This window comes from Larus michahellis, chromosome 4 (assembly GCF_964199755.1).
Source record: "Larus michahellis chromosome 4, bLarMic1.1, whole genome shotgun sequence".
Taxonomy (NCBI): Eukaryota; Metazoa; Chordata; class Aves; order Charadriiformes; family Laridae; genus Larus; species Larus michahellis.
The window spans coordinates 93,266,159-93,286,430 of record NC_133899.1 but is presented as its reverse complement, the minus strand read 5'-3'; the positions used below and the strand labels follow the sequence as shown (position 1 = coordinate 93,286,430).

The following is a 20,272-nucleotide window of genomic DNA, read 5'->3' as shown; positions in this document are numbered from 1 at the left end:
GTAAATGCGAGTGCCAAGCGCGAGGCTCAGATGGCCACACGCTGCGGGACACAGGCGGAGCAGGGATGGCAAAGCACGAGAATCCGGTACACTGGAAGTCACCACCTTAGCCGAGCTGGTCCCAGCCCCAGTACACGCACAGGAGGGAAGGAGAACATGGAAGCCAGGCTGGTAGCGGGAAGAGCCCTGGGCTGGGTTTATAGGCAGAAAGCCAGGGTACTCCAGCAAAGCCACAGTGCAGGACAGAGGCAAGTAGCAAAAAATCCTTTCTTACAGTCAGTGACACCAACTTTCACTACCGTGAGGGCTGATTTGGGTACTTTTAGGGGGAAGGCAACATGAGGGGATGAAAAGGCTGCCGAGGTTGGAGCTGTCTTGCAGAGCAGGGAGCTTCGCCACGCAAAATCCTCTTGAATTACCCGGGGCAGGAGACCTGGCCGAGACCCGTACGTTGCGTGGATCCCACCTGGGCACAGAGGACTAACATTTGCCCGTGGCTTGTGTGACCTTTTTGCCTGAAACAAATTCCACGCAGGGAGATCTGCTACGCGTGAAGTTTAACCACCGTACTTACACTTCCAAGCCGGCTGCAGAAAAGCCAGGGCACTAACTCGTGTGTACAAAGTGTTTGCGAACACGCGCTGCTGGACGAGAGCCAGGGCCGCTGGAATTGACATATGATGAGATAAATATGCAAGTGGTGAAACTCGTTATGAAAACCCTCGCTGTGTTACGAAACCCTGATCTTTCACCACTACGGACAGGCTGGTACTAACAACCAGAAACCACCAGAACGTACGCTTTCTGCGGTGACTCTTTCATGCCCGTGCTCTAAAGAGCAGACAAACAGTTCAAACCTTTAGAGGTGGTTTCACTGCTGATTTACGGTACACCCATCGAAGCTTTTTCACCCGTTTTCTCCTCCTTTCCTCCCTACTTCAGCACTTGGCCACGTTCATCATGGACAAGAGCGAGTCCATCGTGACGGTGGACGACGCTATTCGAAAACTCATCTTGCTCAACTCAAAAGAGAAGATCTGGACGCAGGAGATGCTGCTGCAAGTGAACGACAAGTCCATCCGCTTGCTGGACTGCGAGTCGCAGGTACCCAGAGCTCTGCGACAGCGACCCACAGGCTGACGCGTGGGGTGCGGGGCCATTTCTAAGGAACCCAAACAAGGGCGAATCACTACCAAAATCCACTCCTGGGTGCGCGGGGGCTGGCTGACTCTAATTCAAAAGACGGGTAGGCGTGGGATGATTTATTCACAGCTCCAGACACAGATACTCCAGGTGAAAGACACCTTGAGCTGTGCTCCAGGCCAACAGCAAAACTGCTTTCTGTGGGAGCGACGCAGACTTACAGGTCCACAGAGATCTGCATAAAGCGTAATCAGAGAGGGAAAGACATATTACTCGCATTAAAATAACACGCAGGATCACCTGCCTGAGAACAGTGCCCCATTTGGACGGGGGATACACGTCCATGCACACGGGGCATCTAATCTGAGGGGAAGGAGCAGCCAGATGCGGGGAGAGGGATGGTGCTGCCTTGGCTGTAGCAATGAAACTGAAGAATATTAGCCCAATATTAGGTCATCCAAGGAGACAGCGGGAGGGCAAGCCCCTCAAAGAGAGTATCTTTCCTCCCACTGCTCTCCTGGGATGCACCACAAGCGTACTGGTGCAGGTAGAGCCCAGCAAAAAAGATGATGGAGAGCAACAAAGCTCACATTATTGAAGTCTCACGCTGGGCCCCATATTCAGGGCTCAAAGGAGGGCAAGAGTTCACCTCCGTTTGCCATCCACCTCTCTGCTAAACCACTGCCCCTCTGCAAACCTCGACGTGTATCTCTGAAGAGCCCAGCAAACCACCAGCTCTGCCAGGTCTCTCTCCTCAAACAGGGAGTCCATACGCAGGACCATTCCCCCTCAGTTCAATAGCTCCCCATGGCCTGACCCCTTCCTCTTTCTCTTCCAGGAGGAGCTGGAGGACTTCCCTCTGCCGACAGTCCAGCACTGCCAAACGGTGCTCAATCAGATGCGCTATTCCTCCATCCTCCTCCTGGTGTGCCAGGATTCGGAGCAGCACAAACCTGACATCCACTTCTTCAACTGCGACGAGGTGGAGGTGAGCAGAGCTCTCCTCACTGGTGTGAAACAGAGAACAAAATACGCTCCTAGCTGTCTGCCAGTCCCTTCTTCCTTCGCCCACTCAGAGCCCTTAATCCTTTCCACAGCAAAGCCCTTAAAAACATCCCTGTTTTATCTTTGAGGCGGAGATGGTTCACGAGGACATAGAAAGTGCCCTGGCAGACTACAAGCAAGGGAAGAAGATACGGCCGCAGACACTCAAGTAAGTACTGCAGGGTACAGCTGGCACTAAAAAAAAAAAAATAATAAATACTTATAACGGTGCATTTGCCCAGCAGTCTCTCAGAAACAGGACCAGCAGCCACTGACGGTGTCGTTCTGCGTTGTTTCCCTTGCAGAGCAAACCAAGAAAAGATCAAGCAGAGACAATCCATCCTCCCACCACCGCAAGGGCCAGCTCCCATCCCGATCCAGCACGACATGCGAGGCTCAGGGATGAACAGGAACCGGGTGGCACCCCCTTCCCAGCACGATCCAGGTACTGGGAGCACTCAGCAAGTCTGTCCCGGGGCTGGGGGACTCGTCAGCCTGGACAGCCAGCCTCCCGAGACAGCCTGTGGTCACCCCAGGCCCTGTAGTGCTGGAGCACAGGGAAGCCCAGTGGTTTTTTCACAGTGTTATAGTGAAACACAGACACGTACCAAAGGCACAACAATTTGTTGCATCTCTGTCTGTGCTTTACAAATGCTTAAAAACTGTGTCGCGGCAAACATTTGTACCCACTGGGCTAGCAGCGGGCATCTGCTCAATGGCAGCTCAATAAATCAAAGCTCCTAGAAACTCCTTGTAACGACACCTGTATTTGGGGGATACTGAAACTCCCAAAAAGAGGTGAAAGCCCCTCATAAAACTGAGCAATCACATGAAGATGGGATCAGGCGCGGGCAGTCTTAAAACGTACAGGCAAGACAGAGCGGGTCAGAAAGGGAAATTCCTGGCTCTGCTGACCTCACAGGAGCTGAGATTCCGCCCTCAGAAATCACGCGGTTTGCATGAATTCTCCTGGAGTTGAGTGGGGAAACGCAGACCTGAGCTCATCTCTCTCATGTGCTAATCTCAACTCTCGTTCCAAAACCATCCCGGCTTCAGCCCATCTGAGCTGGCTTGGAAAAACTTGTCTTTCTTTTTGGAGAAAGAAGTAACAGAAATAAGCTCCCGATGACAGAAATAAGCTCTTTCTCTGACAACAGCTCAAACTGACTAAAGTGACGAGCAAACCGTAAGCCTCTTTTAGGCTTCTCTTAGGATGAGTTTCTAGGTTCAAGGAAAACACGTAATCAGGATACTATCAGAAACTCCAAACACCAGCTGAGGAGAGAAAACACTCATTATTCCGGGCTGGGATCTGAAGCCAAGGAGCTGCTCTGGCCTCCTGAATGGAGAGCCTATTTCAGGTCTGGTTTTTTGCATAATGAAAATAAGATCTATATTTCGGAGCTGGACCATGTATAAACATCTCTATTCTGACGCACAGCCGTTTTTAATGAAACGGCCACCCTTAGCTCTGCCCTTCCCAGGATAAAGCTTTAAGTCCGTGCTTACATCAGCAGAGCTGGGCACTTATCCAGGCAGGATTTCTGGATCCCCTGGCACGAGAGCAGGTGACAGGAGAAAGCCTTGAACGATGCGTGTTTGCTGCGATCGCTTCTCCTTTGAAGCACGCCTTGTTGCTTTTTCTACAAGGCCTGTCAAAACTAATCACCTCATTTTAACACTTAAAAGATGATCTACATTTTTCACGGTCCTTTGCCAAAGCTGCCTCCCCAGTTCTCGCACTTAGTAAGTCCTGCTGCCCGACCACCTGCCGCGCTGGCCCTTCCAAACCCCAACGCGCCGATCCGACACGCCATTCTTTTCACAAGAGGACACCCAGTAATTGCTCACGCTGAAATGTCACCCCCTCGCTGAGGGTCCATCTCCTGGAAGCTGGGAGGTGCCTGTGGTTGTTTTTTTTTTTTATTGCAGGAGGATTTTTTTTTTTTAATACCCATTGAAAACACTTGAGAGACTACACATGCATTTGCCCAAAAATGCTGATTTGTGCACAGGCCTGCCTAAACATCAGTCATGCGGAATTCCTGGCAGGCTGCTTTCCAGCAAGCGATAGTATCATTCACTTCCCGTTCTTATTTTTATTTTTTTTCCCCCCTCTTTCTCAACTACCATTTAGTTAAAGCGGTACCTCGGGGACAAGGAAGGCTCCTGCGGAGAGCTGGGGGTTAGGAGGAGGGTGGGAGTTACCCTAATCGCACTTCACACACACGTGGAGCGCTCTGCAGCGCGTGCGGTGGCTCTGCAGCTCCTCCGCAGCCATAAATCGGCTTAGATGGATCAAAGGCAAAGGAGTTAGTGACTCACGGCACCTGCAGACCAGGGCGTGCAGGTCTCTGCCCGGAGCCGGCACCTGGCCGCTCGTCACCATTCATCCACCGCTTATAGAATCAATCACAGACTGGTTTGGGTTGGAAGGGACCTTAAAGATCATCCAGTTCCAACCCCCCTGCCCTGGGCAGGGACACCTCCCACCAGCCCAGGTTGCTCAGAGCCCTTGAAAACAGGCAGCGTATCGACACGGAGGGTTGGCAGGAAGGTGCTGTGACCTTGGAAGATTTAATCGGCAACTTTGATCACCTCCTGCTCTTTGCGGTTCTCCTGAGGTGCTCTCATAACCCAGAGCAAACAACCACGCTGGGAGTTACCCTCCCATGGGTCCCTGCGTTTAATGGAGCCGATTTTCAACCTCTGATAGTAAAGATATTTTTCTCTCCCTCCCTTGTTTGCAGACTACGAACGACGAGGCTCCAGCTCCCACGACCATGAAGAGTCCCGAGCCATCTTAGCACAGAAGATTGAAAAAGAAACGGTTGGTAACAAGAACAATACACAGTAAACGGGCAGGAGGAGAGGGACGAGAGAGGAAGGAAGCAAGGCTCCTCCGTGAGCAGACGTTTTACGCGTAGTCTAGTCATTGTTAAACCGATATCTACCGTTCATAAAGGGGAACAGAAGCAAAGCTCCACCACTGGGTCAGTCGCAGCCTCCTTCGACCCGAGGTAGCTCTGCTGATTTCAGAAGGTCTGCTCCTCCCCAGCCCACTGTCCCATCTTGGGGTTATTTTCCACAGGTCCGTTAGCAGGGGTCACTTCTCACATTGATAAATCCGGCACACAACCGGGCATGGCTTTGTGCTTGGAAAGCGATGAATTCAGCTTAATTTCATGCCTGGATTCCCCATTCCTGTGCGTTCTTCCAGGAAACGAGGCAGGCCCAGGGCGGCACGCTCTGGGATTCGGGCTTCCCAGCCGCGTGCGGTTTGGACTCTCTTTCACCACGGTTTCTTGCATTTCTGTCCTCACAGCAAATCCTCAACTGCACTCTGGATGACATCGAAGTGTTTGTCGCCAGGCTTCAGAAGGCTGCAGAGGCATTCAAACAGCTCAACCAAAGGAAGAAAGGGAAGAAGAACAAGAAGAAAGGGCCAGCAGGTACAGCGCAGCAGCTGGAACAAAACGGGGAACGCCGAGGCACGGTTGAAGGTTGGGGTGTCAGCTTACACCCCAGCAAGGCCAGGTTGATGCAGCAGCATGGCTATGGACCCAACAGCAGCGACACCAGTTTGGAAGGTGCTGCTGGTCCATGGGGACCTCTTGTAGAGCACACAGACCCTCACGAAGCCTCCAAAACAGAGAAAGACTTTTGGCTTTTCTCGAACCCTTGATTTTCAGTAATTCTAGTCTCAAGACCCATTATTGCTGTGTCTTCTGCATGCTAGCAAGACGAAACTTTCCTGAAAAGGGATGTTCTAATTAAAGTGTCTTTCTCTCCACCTTCTCGTAACAGAGGGCATGCTGACGCTTCGAGCAAGACCCCCAAGTGAGGCCGAGTTCATCGACTGCTTCCAGAAAACCAAACTGGCTTTTAACCTCTTGGTGAGACACAGAGGGTATTTTCATCCCATGCAGGGACAGGGCTTTTTCCCATATATCACACTAATAAGCATTTAAAGCGAAATTTGAACAAAAAACACTACCGAGGGACAAAGGTGTGAACTCCAGGTTCTTCAGAATCCAGAAAACATCGTGTCAGGCTTGTGCAGGTTTCTCAGGCCAATGAAACCAGAAGGGCGAAGTCCAGGATGGGACTGGGCAGCCATGCAACACCCGCGTCTCTTTTCAGACGCAGTCCTGACTTAAAGCATTCGTGGAGCTGTGAGCTTAGAGAGCCAAGAGCTGCTGTGCCCACCTTGCTGATAGTGGTGCGAAGGCTTTTATAGACATCCCCGCTCTAGGTATTCACTTCTGCTTGTGGCCTTTAGAAGCCTGGGTAGTTTTCTGAGAGCTCTAGTCCTTGTTATCCCTACAAAGTATAAAACGGAGTATAAAAAATTTTAAAAAAATTAAATTGTTCTCATCCAATTCTGTCTACAGAGCAGCTGTAAAGCTGCCTCGGCCAGGGGCCTGGGAAGTCTCTGGTTAACAATAACGTTACCCTGATGTTCCTGGCTCCTCTTTCTCCCCTGGTCTTAAGAAGGGGATGGAAAGCAGGAGCATAAAGATGTTCCCAGAGCTGCTGGTCGCTTAGTGAAGTCTGTGAGACCAGGAGGGTAACGAGCCAGAAGGAAATTCTGTCAGTCCTGACCAAACTTGCCCAGCGAACACAGCCTACCGAGATCCTTCCTGAGAAGTTATCAGTAAGGAAACCACAGAGGTTGTAAACACCCTTAATGCAGGACATCAAGCTCCAGCCTCTTCTTTCAGAAGCAAATATACGTAGATTTTTGCCTGCTCAGGACCAGAACTGAGTGTTGGAGGCGTCAGCTCTGGCTGGCAATCGCTGCTCTCACACAAACCCATCGAGCACGCGCCGAGGCTGCGCCACAGGCCCCCGGCAGGACGTTAGCTTCCCTGAAGCTCAGGATTCTCCAAGCGTAAAGAAATCCCAGCCCGGCTGTTGCATCCCCGGCCTTTCCGACCGCTGACGCAGGAGTCGGTGTCTTACCCTGGCCACTGCCAACTGTGCAGCCCCAAGCGTGGGTCGGGGCAAATGCTCTGGCTCGCAGCCCCCGAGCTCAGCAGCGCAGGAGACAACGCGTAGGAAATCCATTCACGGGCCCAAGCCCTCCCTGCACCCGGGCCCTGGACTTTGCTGCCTGAGTAGCCACAAACCCACCGAGAGCAGCTGATCTCCCAGTAAGAGGCCAGGGGCAAGTAAGGAGAGCGGGCAACGCGTGGCAGGGCACGGCCATGCCTGCCCCAGCACCGCTCTCACGTGCCACCTGGCTGCAGAGTCCTTCTGAAGCGCCATTTCATTTAGTCACCTTGTTGCCACCAGTTATTTCACACTTTCCACTCCACATTAATGTTTCATCACCAGCATTTAAGATGCTTTGCATTTCGGTAGGGAGGAGGGAGCCTGTTTTCCATTGCAGCGATGCCAGTAGCACAGGACACATGAAAGAGCTGAAAGGAGGCACAAACTCAAGTGGTTTCTCACCACATCTTAGCTAATTGCTGTTAATGAAATATAATCCTTACACTAAAGTAATCCAAAGCGTTTGCTCCTCCATCCCACCACAGTCCACTCCGAATACCGCGCATTTCAGTGGCCAGAGCAGCTCCAAGTGCCGCAGGCAAGACCTTGATGGAGATTTTTCCTTGTCAGCAATTCACCAAGGGACCCCGCAAAACACTTGCTCTGTTGTTTTCATTCCTGGGAACTAGGGGGATTTTCAACTTTGCAAGAGTCAGAAGCAATAGGCCTGGCCCTTCCTTGCTACGACGATCAAAACGAGCCAAGGTTTTCTGCTTCTGCCCAAAATAGCTTCAAAGGGACTGATTTTAACAGTCCTGAAATTCAACACCCTTAGAAATGGGCACAAGAAGAGATCTCAAATGGAATGATTCCTACTCCCCAATCACTCCTCTTCCCTGATTTCAGGTGCACTGTTTAAAGTTTCCTTAGTTTTTAGGCTGTGTTAGTAACTACAGCAAGTATCAGTCAGCAACAACCCCTCCATGTGACAGAAAAGAGCAGGGGAAAAAAAAATCAGGTTGGGGTTAAAGTGGGTTTCCTTTCTCTTTTCAGGCCAAGCTGAGAAAGCACATCCAGAACCCCAGCGCTTCCGAGTTGGTGCATTTCCTATTTGGGCCACTGGAACTGGTAAATCGTATTCACGGGTTTCACTATGAACTCGCTTCTTATTTCTAATGTTGCTTTCACACTTAGAGGCAGCTAGATTACGCAGGAGAGTTAGAAGCCGGCTCACAACTGCCTGAAGCTTTCTCAGTAAAGTCTAGAAGTCTAGTTTCTGGCCTCTGATCCACTTTCCAGCTTGCAGTAAATACACAAACCCTAGCAAATAAGAATCCTTCCACCCCACGAAGAAAGGCTTACTGTGAACCCAAGTGCAAGCCAGCTATGGTTCCCGTTGGGAATCCGCCTGATCTCGCCTGCAAGCGAGCACGGCTCAATATTTGCACTGCAAATAGGAAGCAGAAATCCCAGCTTGAAAAAGAAGCCAGAAGGGACACAGAAACATCAAGTGGTTTTCCATTTTTTAAAGTGCCCGCTTGCGATGTAGCCTGTCTCTAACAATGGCTAATTTTTAGAGCAGACCCGGCTTTGGCTCCAACAGAACAACTCATGTGTTCCTCCAAGGTGTCCGGTCTGCTTCAAAGATTTAAGCTGATATTTTGTGAGACAACTGAGCTGCTCTAAGGATTAGCTGCTGCCAACCGGAGTCAGGCCATCCCTTGGCATGAAGGCTTGCCCTCCGGCTTTCATCTTATACCTTGGAGAACTTAGGAACGCTATGCCTTACTTGCCTATTTGCTTTTTCTCAATAAAATCTGCCAGTCAAGTACTATTAGTGCAGTGCAAGGATAATAAGGGGATGCTGAGGGAATACAGCATGCCTTTGAAAGGGCAGCAAACCATTCATTTAGTTCATGTGTGCTGTGAAACCTCAGCCTTACATATGAAGGCATAGAGGAGAACTTTGGAAGTGCAAGTCCAATGGCCTTAGTCTTAGCCTGGATCTAGAGGCAGTCACCACGGAGGCTACACCGGCTTCCTTTGGAGCAGGCAGCCACACAGACTTCAAAAGATCAGAGCCACTGATTTTTTCCATCTTTGATTTCTGTTCCTTTGTGCACGTGCTGGTTTGAGATTTTGAACATTTCCTGCACAATGTCTTATATTTGTGTGTGTTTGTGCGTAATCCAGATCATCAATAGCTGTGGCGGCCCTGAGCTTGCCAGGTCTGTTGTCAGCCCACTCCTTTCTAAAGACACCACAGATTTCCTCAAAGGACACCTGACACCAAAAGAGATAAACCTCTGGGACTCCCTGGGAGAGGCATGGACCAGATCCAGGTGAGGACAGAGCTGCCACCTCACCAGGCTGCCCAAGCTCTTGAGCAAGGCAGACGGGACGCTTATGTTATAGCCACGTCAGAGGGTCAAGGGTGCCCTGATGCCCCCGCTTCTGCCCGACACGCTTTCAGAGACAAATTCCTTGTGAATCTCACTGCATATTCCCTGCTTCACGTCCTAGAGCTGAATGGCCCCGAGAAGCAAATATCCCCACCTACATCCCCAAATTCCGCAACGGCTGGGAACCACCCATAGAAATCTTCCGCGGAGCTCCCTGGGAAATAGACATCGGACACTTGCAAGAAGAGGTCAGTCCTGTGCCCCCGGTCATCCTCTCCTTTTCCCTCTCCCTTCCCCTTTTTCAGAGCGGGAGACGGATCTGTGGAGTTTGCAGTGGTGTGTAACAAGCAGTCAGCTCAAAACTCGGTTGGATCTGGTCACTCCAGTTAAATGTGGAAAGAAAATAAGGCCAAAAAAGGGCAACAATAATCAGCCTCACCTCCTGATCAACAGGAAATAGGATACTATCCCTTAGCTGAGCCCCACGGATATAGGTTTGCCTGTTTCTTTGGTGTGCACCTCATCGTGACCAGAAGCTTCCAGGCCACCATTCACCCACCACTCACTCTCCTTTTCTCCGATACAGCTTTCTTCCACTTTCCTGATAGCACTGACTTCATTTTTACCTTTCCAGCTCTCCTCAGCCAATGGATATCCTTACCGTAACTCCTCGCTCAAGCGCGGCCAGGCCGCCGATCAGACACAAGCTGTGGATGCCTTTAAACAGAACGTAACTCAGCATGTAAATAGGTAACGTATCGGCACCACCTCGTAACCTCATAAACACGCGCTGCAGCACATCTCGGCACCAGGGCGTTCTGGCATCCCGGTAGATAACTCCCTGCCGTTATTAATTCAGACTCGTTCACAAGATCAAGAGAACTCAAAGATCAGACGAGGGATTATTCATGTGAACACTGTCTGCTTTTTAATCAGCCGCAGGTCTACAAGGAAATGGGTTACACGTGTTTTCCACCACAAGAGGCAAAAAATACAGTCACTCAGTATGTCCTGTTTCACAGCAGCAGCCCAACAAAGCGATGTCAAGGATCGTGTGCCAACGATGCTGCGCTGCACTTTTGCTCCCCATACGTTTAGAGAAGTTAGCATCTCTCCATTCATTCTGAAGCCAGAAGAGCTTGCAGGGAAAGAACTGCTTATAGGAGGAATCTGTGCGACGGCACGAGCACAGGCGAGCTTTCCGCTGTTGAAAAACACAGCCCTGGGAAAGAGCAGCCTGAGGCCGGCAGCACTGCACGGAGAACACTGAGACAGCGTCCTTTTGCTTCACTGGAGGCAGCAGCTCCTCCTTTGGCTTTCAGCCACAACCAAAGGGGAAAACATTTATTAGAGGCTGAATAAAGAGATGGTCTTGCCCATCTCTCCATCAGGAATCTGACAGGGCACTGATTTCAGACAACTCTTCTTAATGAGATAAATCCAGAAAATGGGGACAAAACCTCCCCTTTCTTCAGGAGTCTCGGAAAGTTCCCAACCCAGAACCAGCCACCCCTTTGCCTCAGGCTTTTTTTCCAAGGGAAAAACAGCTCTCGCAATTTAACCAAACGCTCTGCCCTGCTGCTAGCTTTCTATCACCAGTTACTCAGTGGTATAACATCTTTATGAAAGTACTTTGGGTTCAAAATTTAGAATTTTTTTTCATCTGCTTGGTTGTTAACATGGGCTTACGCCTTTGGAATTTTCCCCAAGATCTCCAAATTTCAACAAACTCTCCCCAAATTGTGAGCGAGTTCTCTGCCATCCTCTGCTTTGCAGTGATCACAGACTGGAAGGCCAGACCCAGCAAAGCACTTAACCGTGCACTTTGCTGAAGCCAACGCTGAACTGGGGGAAAAAAAAACAACCTTCGAGCCAGACTGGTTTTTTGTGGGTTTATGTTCTAATCTAGAAGTTTTATAAGCTCTACTACTACTAAAAAGTTCAAATTCACAGCAAAATACCTTAAATCCATTTATATCAGCAAAATAACTAATTCTTCCCATTCACCCCATCAAAGGCCCTGGTGGGAAGCATGAAACAGTACAGATGCAGTGTTGAGTAGGGAAAGAATAACGGTAACAAATTCTCTTCTCCGATCCCATTTTTCTCAGTGAGGTGATGAAAAACAAGGAGAACTTAGTTTACACGAGAACATTTAAGTCCATCTTTAGTGACTGGTAGGTAACACGCAGAAGGAAACATTTTCATCTGTTAGTCTCAGCACAGGCAAATTGTAAATAGTCGCATCGAGTCCCGGGACACAAATTAAGAGTGTGTGTTTTTACCAAGGTGACCGTTTCCCTGCGACGCCACCCAAACTACAGCGTGAGCTCAGGGAAGAGTGGATGAGAATCTCTTTTCTCCTGGGCTAGGCGGTGTGCCTTTTTACCTACCTGACTGCCAGCAGCAAGTTTTCCTTACGGATAACATTGAAGAAAAAAACATCAAAGTTAACAGCACTGAAGCAGATGCTGAAATAGAGAATGTGCTTAGATGCCTTCTGCAGTCCAGAGCAGACCTCGGCTAAGTCTGCCCAGACGTTTGCCAAGATCAGAGTCCTGGGACAGACATATTTCTTGCTAGACTCATACTTTTTTCAGAGTAGTTTGAACTAGTTTGCTAGCCAAGAGACCCTTTATTAACAAAAATACCCATGCATCAGTGTTGTTATTTATGCCAGGGCTTCTGGCTGCAGAGAAGTGTCATGAAAGCCCCAGGCAGTATTACAACAATCAGCAAAGGTCACTTGGGTAAAATCCAGGTGCATGCACAGCGCACATTAGCTTCAAACTCCTCCAGCCCTCATCTCCTTCCTCATGATTCATTTACCTTTCGTAGCATTCCAGAAGAAGTAATTTCTACCTAACTTGGCTTTCCTCCCCCTCCCTGCCTTCAAGGCACTACTGCCTAAGGTCACCACTCCCTTTCTGGACTGGTGGATTCATTTTGTCCGAGAGTCTGCTCCGAGCAGTCCCTCACTGCAGATTTACAATTTCTATACCGCGCGTGACCGTAACTAAACCAAGAGTTGAGTTGTCCCAAATCAAGCCAACTAAAGACAATGCTACAGCCATAGGCACGATATCAAACCACTGGTTCAGCGGTTTCGACCTTTTTCAGACCACCAAAAGCTATCTAATGAAGACAGTAAAATGAATTGAAACTAAGCATAATGAGCTTGCTTTTCAAAGTCAGGTTTTACAGATGCCTCAGAAACAGTCCATGGCGAGCCCAGTTTCCACAGATCATAGATTAAAAATCACTGACCAAACCCAAGAACTCGGCAACGGAAGCACATCAGGCTAAAAGCCATAGTTGCTGGAAGCACTGGCTTCACCGAGGTACGCAGAGCTCAGCGGAAGCTGGAGGAGAACGTGACCCGCTGCCGACATGCCCCCTGCGAGCACGGCTCCCAGAGGCCCTCCGCAGCGCGGAGCTGCGCGGGTTGCGACTCGTAAGCAGAAAGATCCACAGAAGGTGCATTAAAATAGTCCCTACCTGCCCTTACACCACAAGGCTAGACAGTTTTTCCATACTGTAAACATTTTTGGAATTTAAAAAAATAACACTACACCCATCTTAACTAGAGAACAAAAAGACGAGACCTGCAAAGTTTTCCTAAGCCAGGCAAAAAAAAAAAAACTATGAAAAAATAAACCATTTCAGCTTGGGTCAAAGGGAATCTTTCATTCCACATTTTCACCATTTTCCATATTTGACAGCCTACCGTATTTACTTTGTCTCTCTCTCCAAATGAAAAGCCAGTTCAACATTAAAAGCCATATACTCTCGTGTCAGAAATTCCCAATCAAAATACTTAAACACATTCCCCCTCCCCCAAAACATATTTTAGGATAGAAACACTCAAACTCACGTTTCCTGAGAACCCGCAGAATTCCGTTTCAGCGGCTCAGCATTCGTTGCCTGATGAAAAACCCCAGCTTTCCAGGCAGTTCTACCTACGCTCATTCTCAATACCCTTTCCCCCAGCACCGGTTGCTGATTCCTGCTTCTCCCCCACTTCGCCCTGTGGGGCAGTTGTTTCCACTTATCAGGACGTGAGGGTTTCACACTCATTTTTCACAGGAGGTGCAATCAGAGCATTTTGTTCGTGCTTTGTCAGTCTCCCCAGTCCCTGCAGAGCAGCAGCCGACGGGGGAGGTCTTTTCTCCCACCCCGAAAGCAGCAGCCTCGCAGTCCCCCACTAAGGCCACTCACCAGGCAGCCCTGCAGACTTTTTTTTTTTTTCTTCCCCAAACACAGGGTTTTTCAGGTATATGAGGAGTGAAAATCTTCCCCAAAACAGAGTAGCAAAGAGACGCTGCCCACACAACATAATTGTCTCTCTACCTGCCCTGGCACAAAGCTTTCGTCACTCCTCTTTTGCCAGTGGACCTGTATTTCCCAAGTTATTAGATGAGCCTCCATTAAGACTCTATTCTTCTTTTCCCCTGCAGGAATTTTGAGGCCCAGGGAATGGCTCTGCCGAAGAGATATGCCAAAATCCGCTACGATTTCACCGCGCGAAATGCCAATGAACTCTCAGTGCTTAAGGATGAAATCCTGGAGGTACGTGAGCGCGCTGGGGGAGGCGTGTGCCCTGCTCCCCTTTCCAGGAACAGCACACGTCTCCAGATACGGGCAAGTGCCACCTCATTTTTGCTGGGTGTTTTCTGAGCAGTTACTTGAAGCTTTGCTCAAATCTAAAGCTTGACATCTGAGCCGGAGCAGGCTGTATGCATCGGGTCATTTGCTCAGCTGAAACTCATCAGTCACATCCTCATTAGCAACGCGGAGGAAGGAAAACAAGTGACTGTAGTCCACTGCTCACCCCCTTGCCGGGTCTGCGTTCATTACTACCACTCCTCCCCAAAGGAATTATTTTCTTTGAAAACATCTTTTTTCATAACCTTTCTCTTACCACAACACTGTCAGCCGCTGGCGAATGGGCACAACTTGGTCTACGCACTAACTGTAACATATCTGTGACTCCAGAAAAAGACTTCTGTTCAAAAATGCAGCTAGAATGAGAAGTGGGTGTGGGGATCTTGCCAGCAAAGCTCCTCCGTTCTGGGAAGATTACTTAAAAAAACCCACAAACTAAATAAAAAAACCCGCAGTACTGGGTCAAAACAAGCCCGTTGAAAGGAGCAGGGGGGCAGGAGCAAGAGGAGATATCTCAGCAACGGGCGATCTCCTTCCCACATCATGGGTACGATGTGATTCCGGTACGTGTTATGATGTGACACGCAACTAAGTTATGTGGTAACACTCCGGCACCTTTTGGCAGGAGTCACTCTTGATTTTTTTATTTTTTTTTAATGCAAAAAGACAACACAAACTCAGTCACTGAAAAAAAAAAATAAAAATGATGGAGAAACAGGCACGTTAAGTAGGAACTATGAGTTCTTCAGGTCTGTTTTTCCTGTTTGTCAGCAGGACAAGTTCTGATGCTTTTCAGGAAAGGCTTCAGTCCTGCGTTGCAATGAGCACAATAGATCCCTTTGCCAGCTCCTGGCCTCAATTATGTTATTCTGACAACTTCGCATTACTGTGTGGTTTATTTCAACTATCTGCTGTTTACGTATGCCAGAAATCTGATGTTCTCACTAGCACATTTATTTTTTTCCCCGCTCTCAGGTGTTGGAAGATAATAAGCAGTGGTGGAAGCTGCTCAACCGGAGCGGGCAGGCTGGTTACGTCCCTTATAACATCCTGGATGTGGTGAAACTGGAAGAGCTCGAACAGGTCTGTAGTCTGATATTTAACCGGTAGCGGGCTGCAGGGCATAGTCAGCCTCTGAGAATAATCTTGTTATTAGAGCTCCCTGCATTTCTTAGGATGCTGTGCGCAAGTCAGCATGAACCCTCGCAAGCAGACAAACCAGGATCCTGGAGATTCCTGAGTCTCCTATAATAAAACTCACATTTTGCCACGGTTTACCTTCCCCCTCCCCAGAGGAGGCCTATCCCTCCCCTCCGCGCGGCAGCCTCGTGCTTTCCTCCCGCTCGGAGATGCCAAGCACTTTGCCTGCTGCCAGCCGTGCCTGGAGGCAGGGTTATGGGACAGGCACAGCCTGCCATGCGGTGAGACCCCGGCTCGAAGGGGCGCCCACCCCGAGCCTGGCACCGTCACTTGTCATCCCAACAGAAAAGGTCTCACGTTGAGGTGTCACCCAACAGCTGCTGGCTACGCTGGCTTGAAAGAGTTCCACCTTTTGGCAGCGCCTTCCCCCCCAAACCCACCTACTTCCCAGCCTGTGGTTTACCACCACCTCTGCTGCGAAACCCTCCCGCTCTCAGGGCTGTGCTGGGAACACGGCGAAAGAGCAGCCATAAAAGCAAATTCTGCCACAAAAATGCAGAGGTTTTTGTTGGGGGTTAAATTAAAGGCAGAGAGTTCCCTCACGCAGTTCAGTTCAGCAGCAGGAACAAGTTACTGGGGTGGAGGCAGGTGGAAGTATCATCTAAGTGAGTATTAAGTGACTATTGCTCTCAAGCGCCTTGCATGGCAAAAATGTGGAGCTGGAGAGCTCTAAATGCCCTAAGCAAGCACGGAACTGCTTCCCCACTTTGGTATTTCACAGCTTGGGCAAACCATAAGGTGCGCCAGCAGGCCTCTGGATAAAAGCCCTGTTAGTTTGATCAAAATGTGAAAAAAACCTCTTTCCAGACTGCTCCAGGCACTTGGCAGGGTTCCCACTTAACATCCAGTTACTAGAGCAGCGATGCTTTAGCTTCAAATGGGATTTCTGCTTGTTTTCTCTTCATATAAAAATCCTTTTGCTTCCCTTGCTCTCCATCTGCAAGGAAGCCCTGCAAGCAGTAATTTCTGCGCAGTGAAAAGGCCAAAGGGCCGAGTCACACAGGTGAGGGCAGTCACGCACAGCAGCGGTAAGCAAGCACGCAACACCACTCCTCTCTGTGTGGTGAGTGTGACATGTTTTCCAGGGGTGTAAATGCCTTCATGCCGTCTTTGGCCTTTGGTTTGGGTTCTGTTCGTTCCCTTGAGACCCCAGAAATTACCTTCTTCCATGCAGCTCCACCTGAGGTCTCACCAGCCTCAGCCGAGCGGCCTCAGATCAGCACAGGGAGAACATGGAAATCCATCCCTCAATTTGCTATCGTGGGTGGGAGGCAAAAAGTTTAAGAAAGTGAAAAATGGCAAAAAAAAAAAATCGTACACTTTTTTTTTTTTCTTTCTTATCACCTAGTCTAACCAGAGGTACAAAGGAGACCTGAGCCCCAGGGGATATGGCCCATCCAGCCCAACTCACAAGCTGCCTGCCAGCTACGCTGGGGATAAGTGGGGAAGTGAAATGTTATCGCGCAACTCTCCGCAGGACGCCAAAGAACGTACGTGTCCCACGCCGCGCTCCCAGCGTCCGGGCACCTTTCACACCACCCATAGCAGCCTCGGGCAGCCAGAGAGCACGGCACCGCGGCCTTGCATTTCGGGACTTAATTGAAAAGCTTCTGTGAGCACGTGTTTTGCTCACTCTCTGTCCCGGTGGTTTTCTTTCTGTCTTTACCGTTACCATAATGGTCTGAGCACTATTTTTGGTTGCTGTGTGCATGTAACCAGACCTACCCAAGTGTGCTCGCCCTCACAAGGCTCTGCACGTGGGGCGACTGCACCTTTTAGCGATAAGCATGGGACCAGCGGTGGGTTTGGAGGAGATGCACGGAGGAGATTCCAGGTAGTACAAGAGCCAACAGGGCAGCTCTGAGGAGCTCACTGACCCACGTCACGGGCTCCCAGGCAGCCTGGAACAAGCAGGGCAAGAAGGTGATCACTTTAATCCTCCTTCCAGCTTGACCTTCCTCTTCCTCCCAAGGAGAGAGTTCCCTTTCCCGGCCAAAATGTTGAAGTGTGTCTAAGCAACCACTCACATCCAGGTCAATCCCTTTCTCTCGCTTCCTTTGCTCTTGTCTCCTGCCACGCAGGCAGTGCCTGCCTGGCCTGTTCCTTCATGTGGTGTCAGAGAAATCCCAGGCAGCAGATCTGCCAAACGAGAGTCACATCACTCCCTCGCCCTGCACATGCTACGCGGGGTCACAGAGCATGAGAAAGACCAGGAGCCCTGCTCACCCTTATCACACCCTGCATACGCCTGTAGCAAGCCGTCTCCCCACGGCCACAACCAGGGTTCATCCTCTGTTCAGCTACCGGGGAGCAGGAGCCCTTTTGGGATGATGGAAAGCCCCATAGTACGAGCATCACGGAGACGTATCTATTAATAACACTGAGTTATTCTACGCAGTCTTCAGGAGTCTCATGGAAAGAGCGATACTACCTGACGTGTCACTGGAGTTGTACGAGTGTGCCGCTCACTCCCGCTTCATGCTTCCTGCCGCGTCTGTTTAGCTGCACAGCAAAAGCTGGAGCTCTGAGGACTTGGATCAGCAAATTACTTATTAGAAGTAGCAGAAAGGACTGAAAAGTAGAGGGAGCGGGGCTACAGCTCGAAACCAAGACTCTAATTGTAGGTACTCACAGAATCGGCCTCCCGCATCAGGCGACAGCGAAGGGGCAATGGGAAGAAATAAATGGCAACACAGAGGCACAGAAAAATGGGAACCTCATTCTCAAAAATGGACAGTCAGGCCTCCCTCACCTCCGCTGTCTCATGCGGTTGGGGTTTTTTTCCCTCCTTGCTGCTAATTTAGCTGGGCAATTTCCTTATTTCAATGGCCCGAAGGGAACCAAGTAACTCAAAAACAGGAAGATGACAAACTAAAGCAAAAACACAACAGCAACAGCAGACATCAGGGAAAAGGGACCCTGTCCTTTGTCACCACTTGACAGCACCAGTGGGAGCAAAGACGCTGCCAGATCAGGTTTTACACCCTTGAGCAAACTCCTAGTAGTTGGTGTTGCAGGGTTTTATGTCCTTTGAATGAGGTGTGACGAACAGGAGAGGTTAGCAACATGAGAAACAAGATCCACCCCAACATAAATTTGTACATGAAACAGGTGAAAATACAGGTCCTCACCAGCACCTGTCTGCAGACACCAGTCATGCAAAATGAATGTGTTCTTATCAAAATGTTCTATTATTTTGCCAAGCACGACACCATTTTTCACCAGTAAGTGCTTTTGACCACGAATTTTCCAGGCGGACTGGTGGGTAGCCCAGCTCCTGTAGGCTAAAAGCAAATGCCTCTGCAGATGTGAGCTCTGCCCTTCCACACCAGACCCACCTCTCCTGGGTTAAAGGTGGACTGGGGAACGTGTGCTTGTTAAATGAGACAGCTGGGCTGCTGGTATACACCATGACGGAGAATACCCTTTCCTCTGGAAATTAAACAGCTGGATCAATGCTGGTCAAAATCAAAACCAGAGATTTCCTTTCTCCCAGGAACAGCAGCAGTTGTTCCAAGACCTTCCAATTAGCCTAATGGATGCTGCTGACGCAATGAGGCCAGACTCTCAGACACGCAGTGCTTGTACCAAACTGCGCCCTTGTCCCGGGGGACAGTCACGCTGCGAGAAACCCTTCAGCGGCTTTTTAGATTCAGCGATCGCTGTGTGGACAATGAGAATTTGGCTGTTTTTTTCTGTGATTCCTCCTCTCCATCGTTCTGGAAAAGAACTGCAGAAATCTAGGTTTCTCCCAAAGGGAAAGCGAGGTTTCAAAAGCTGAAGGAAGCTGAGAGTATTGGCTTGGGAGGGAAGGGGAGGCTCCCCCAGCCAACTGCCAGCCTCCAAAACTGTGGCAGTCTGCCTTTACACATCTCTAACTGCTGGAAATTTGGAGGTCAAAAGATCATTGCTCAACCTATTGCTCTAACAAAGCACTTAAGCTTGTCCTTTAGAACTGAAATACAAAAGTAAGCACTTTCCTTTGGTGTATTTACAGCGTTAATAAAAATACTGAGCCACGTTCTGATCTTTCTTACAATTTCCCCTCAAACACATTAATTTAATAGGATTTGCAACTGAAGACTTGATTTCATTCCCTGCTCTCTACCTTGTGCCTTGTTTCCCCAGAACTTATTCATCACATGGGTGAGCTGAATGATGAGCTGCTAAAGAAGATCACAAACAATAAAATTCAGCCTCCCCACAGGAATTTCAAAGTGGAAAAGCCTCAGGAAGTTTTTGTGCCCCTCACCTTCGAATCCAGCACTGAAGAAGTCAAAGCTTGGCTGGAGGCAAAGTCATTCAGCAAAGAGTAAGATCTGCTTTACTACCCTATGAAATGCTGGTCCTTCATTTAAAAAGGAGTGGGGGAGGCAGCTTGCAACATTTCAACTGGATTACAAGTCGCTTGTGTTTACTTACAGGGCCGGTGTTGCAAATTACATTTCAATCATACTAAATCCAGGCTACACAACCAGTACATTCAGAGCCCAAACTCACTCCCTTTCTTTCTTATACGCTCAAATAAACCTTGTCTTACAGTGCAGCAAAAGACCTTATGAGTAGCTGCACATAAAGGATTGGTCTTGCGTATTCACTCAACTCACAGCCCAGCGCGGCACAAAGTCCTACCGCTGGTGCTCGTCTGACCCCAGTTCGCCAGTTCGGAGTGCTGAGCTTAGAGCAATATAACTAATTAACTAAGTAAACCCGTGGTCTAAAAGGCAAATTCCAGATGAGTGCCTGTCTCTGGACTGTCCTAAAGTATCTCTGAGGAAGAGCCAGATGCTCAGCCGGGACTAGCAAATCTTCCCAGCCAC

General features: G+C 49.4%; 2 protein-coding genes across 4 annotated transcripts in view; one reads left to right on the top strand and one right to left on the bottom strand.

Annotated features, from left to right (window-relative positions):
• The window catches only part of GATD1 (glutamine amidotransferase class 1 domain containing 1), a 106,994-nt gene that overhangs the window by 52,065 nt on the left and 34,657 nt on the right, over window positions 1-20,272 (bottom strand). The window lies entirely within an intron of this gene.
• EPS8L2 (EPS8 signaling adaptor L2) overlaps window positions 1-20,272 on the top strand; it is a 70,724-nt gene that overhangs the window by 47,212 nt on the left and 3,240 nt on the right. For both annotated transcript variants that reach the window (XM_074586609.1, XM_074586610.1), the window contains 15 exons: window positions 943-1,104; window positions 1,982-2,131; window positions 2,277-2,356; window positions 2,493-2,632; window positions 4,938-5,017; window positions 5,513-5,639; window positions 5,995-6,083; window positions 8,239-8,313; window positions 9,379-9,527; window positions 9,709-9,835; window positions 10,222-10,337; window positions 14,045-14,156; window positions 15,228-15,335; window positions 16,801-16,942; window positions 19,581-19,764. In XM_074586609.1, coding sequence (XP_074442710.1) covers window positions 943-1,104; window positions 1,982-2,131; window positions 2,277-2,356; window positions 2,493-2,632; window positions 4,938-5,017; window positions 5,513-5,639; window positions 5,995-6,083; window positions 8,239-8,313; window positions 9,379-9,527; window positions 9,709-9,835; window positions 10,222-10,337; window positions 14,045-14,156; window positions 15,228-15,335; window positions 16,801-16,942; window positions 19,581-19,764 — 1,841 coding nt within the window. The remainder of the gene's footprint in view (window positions 1-942; window positions 1,105-1,981; window positions 2,132-2,276; window positions 2,357-2,492; window positions 2,633-4,937; window positions 5,018-5,512; window positions 5,640-5,994; window positions 6,084-8,238; window positions 8,314-9,378; window positions 9,528-9,708; window positions 9,836-10,221; window positions 10,338-14,044; window positions 14,157-15,227; window positions 15,336-16,800; window positions 16,943-19,580; window positions 19,765-20,272) is intronic.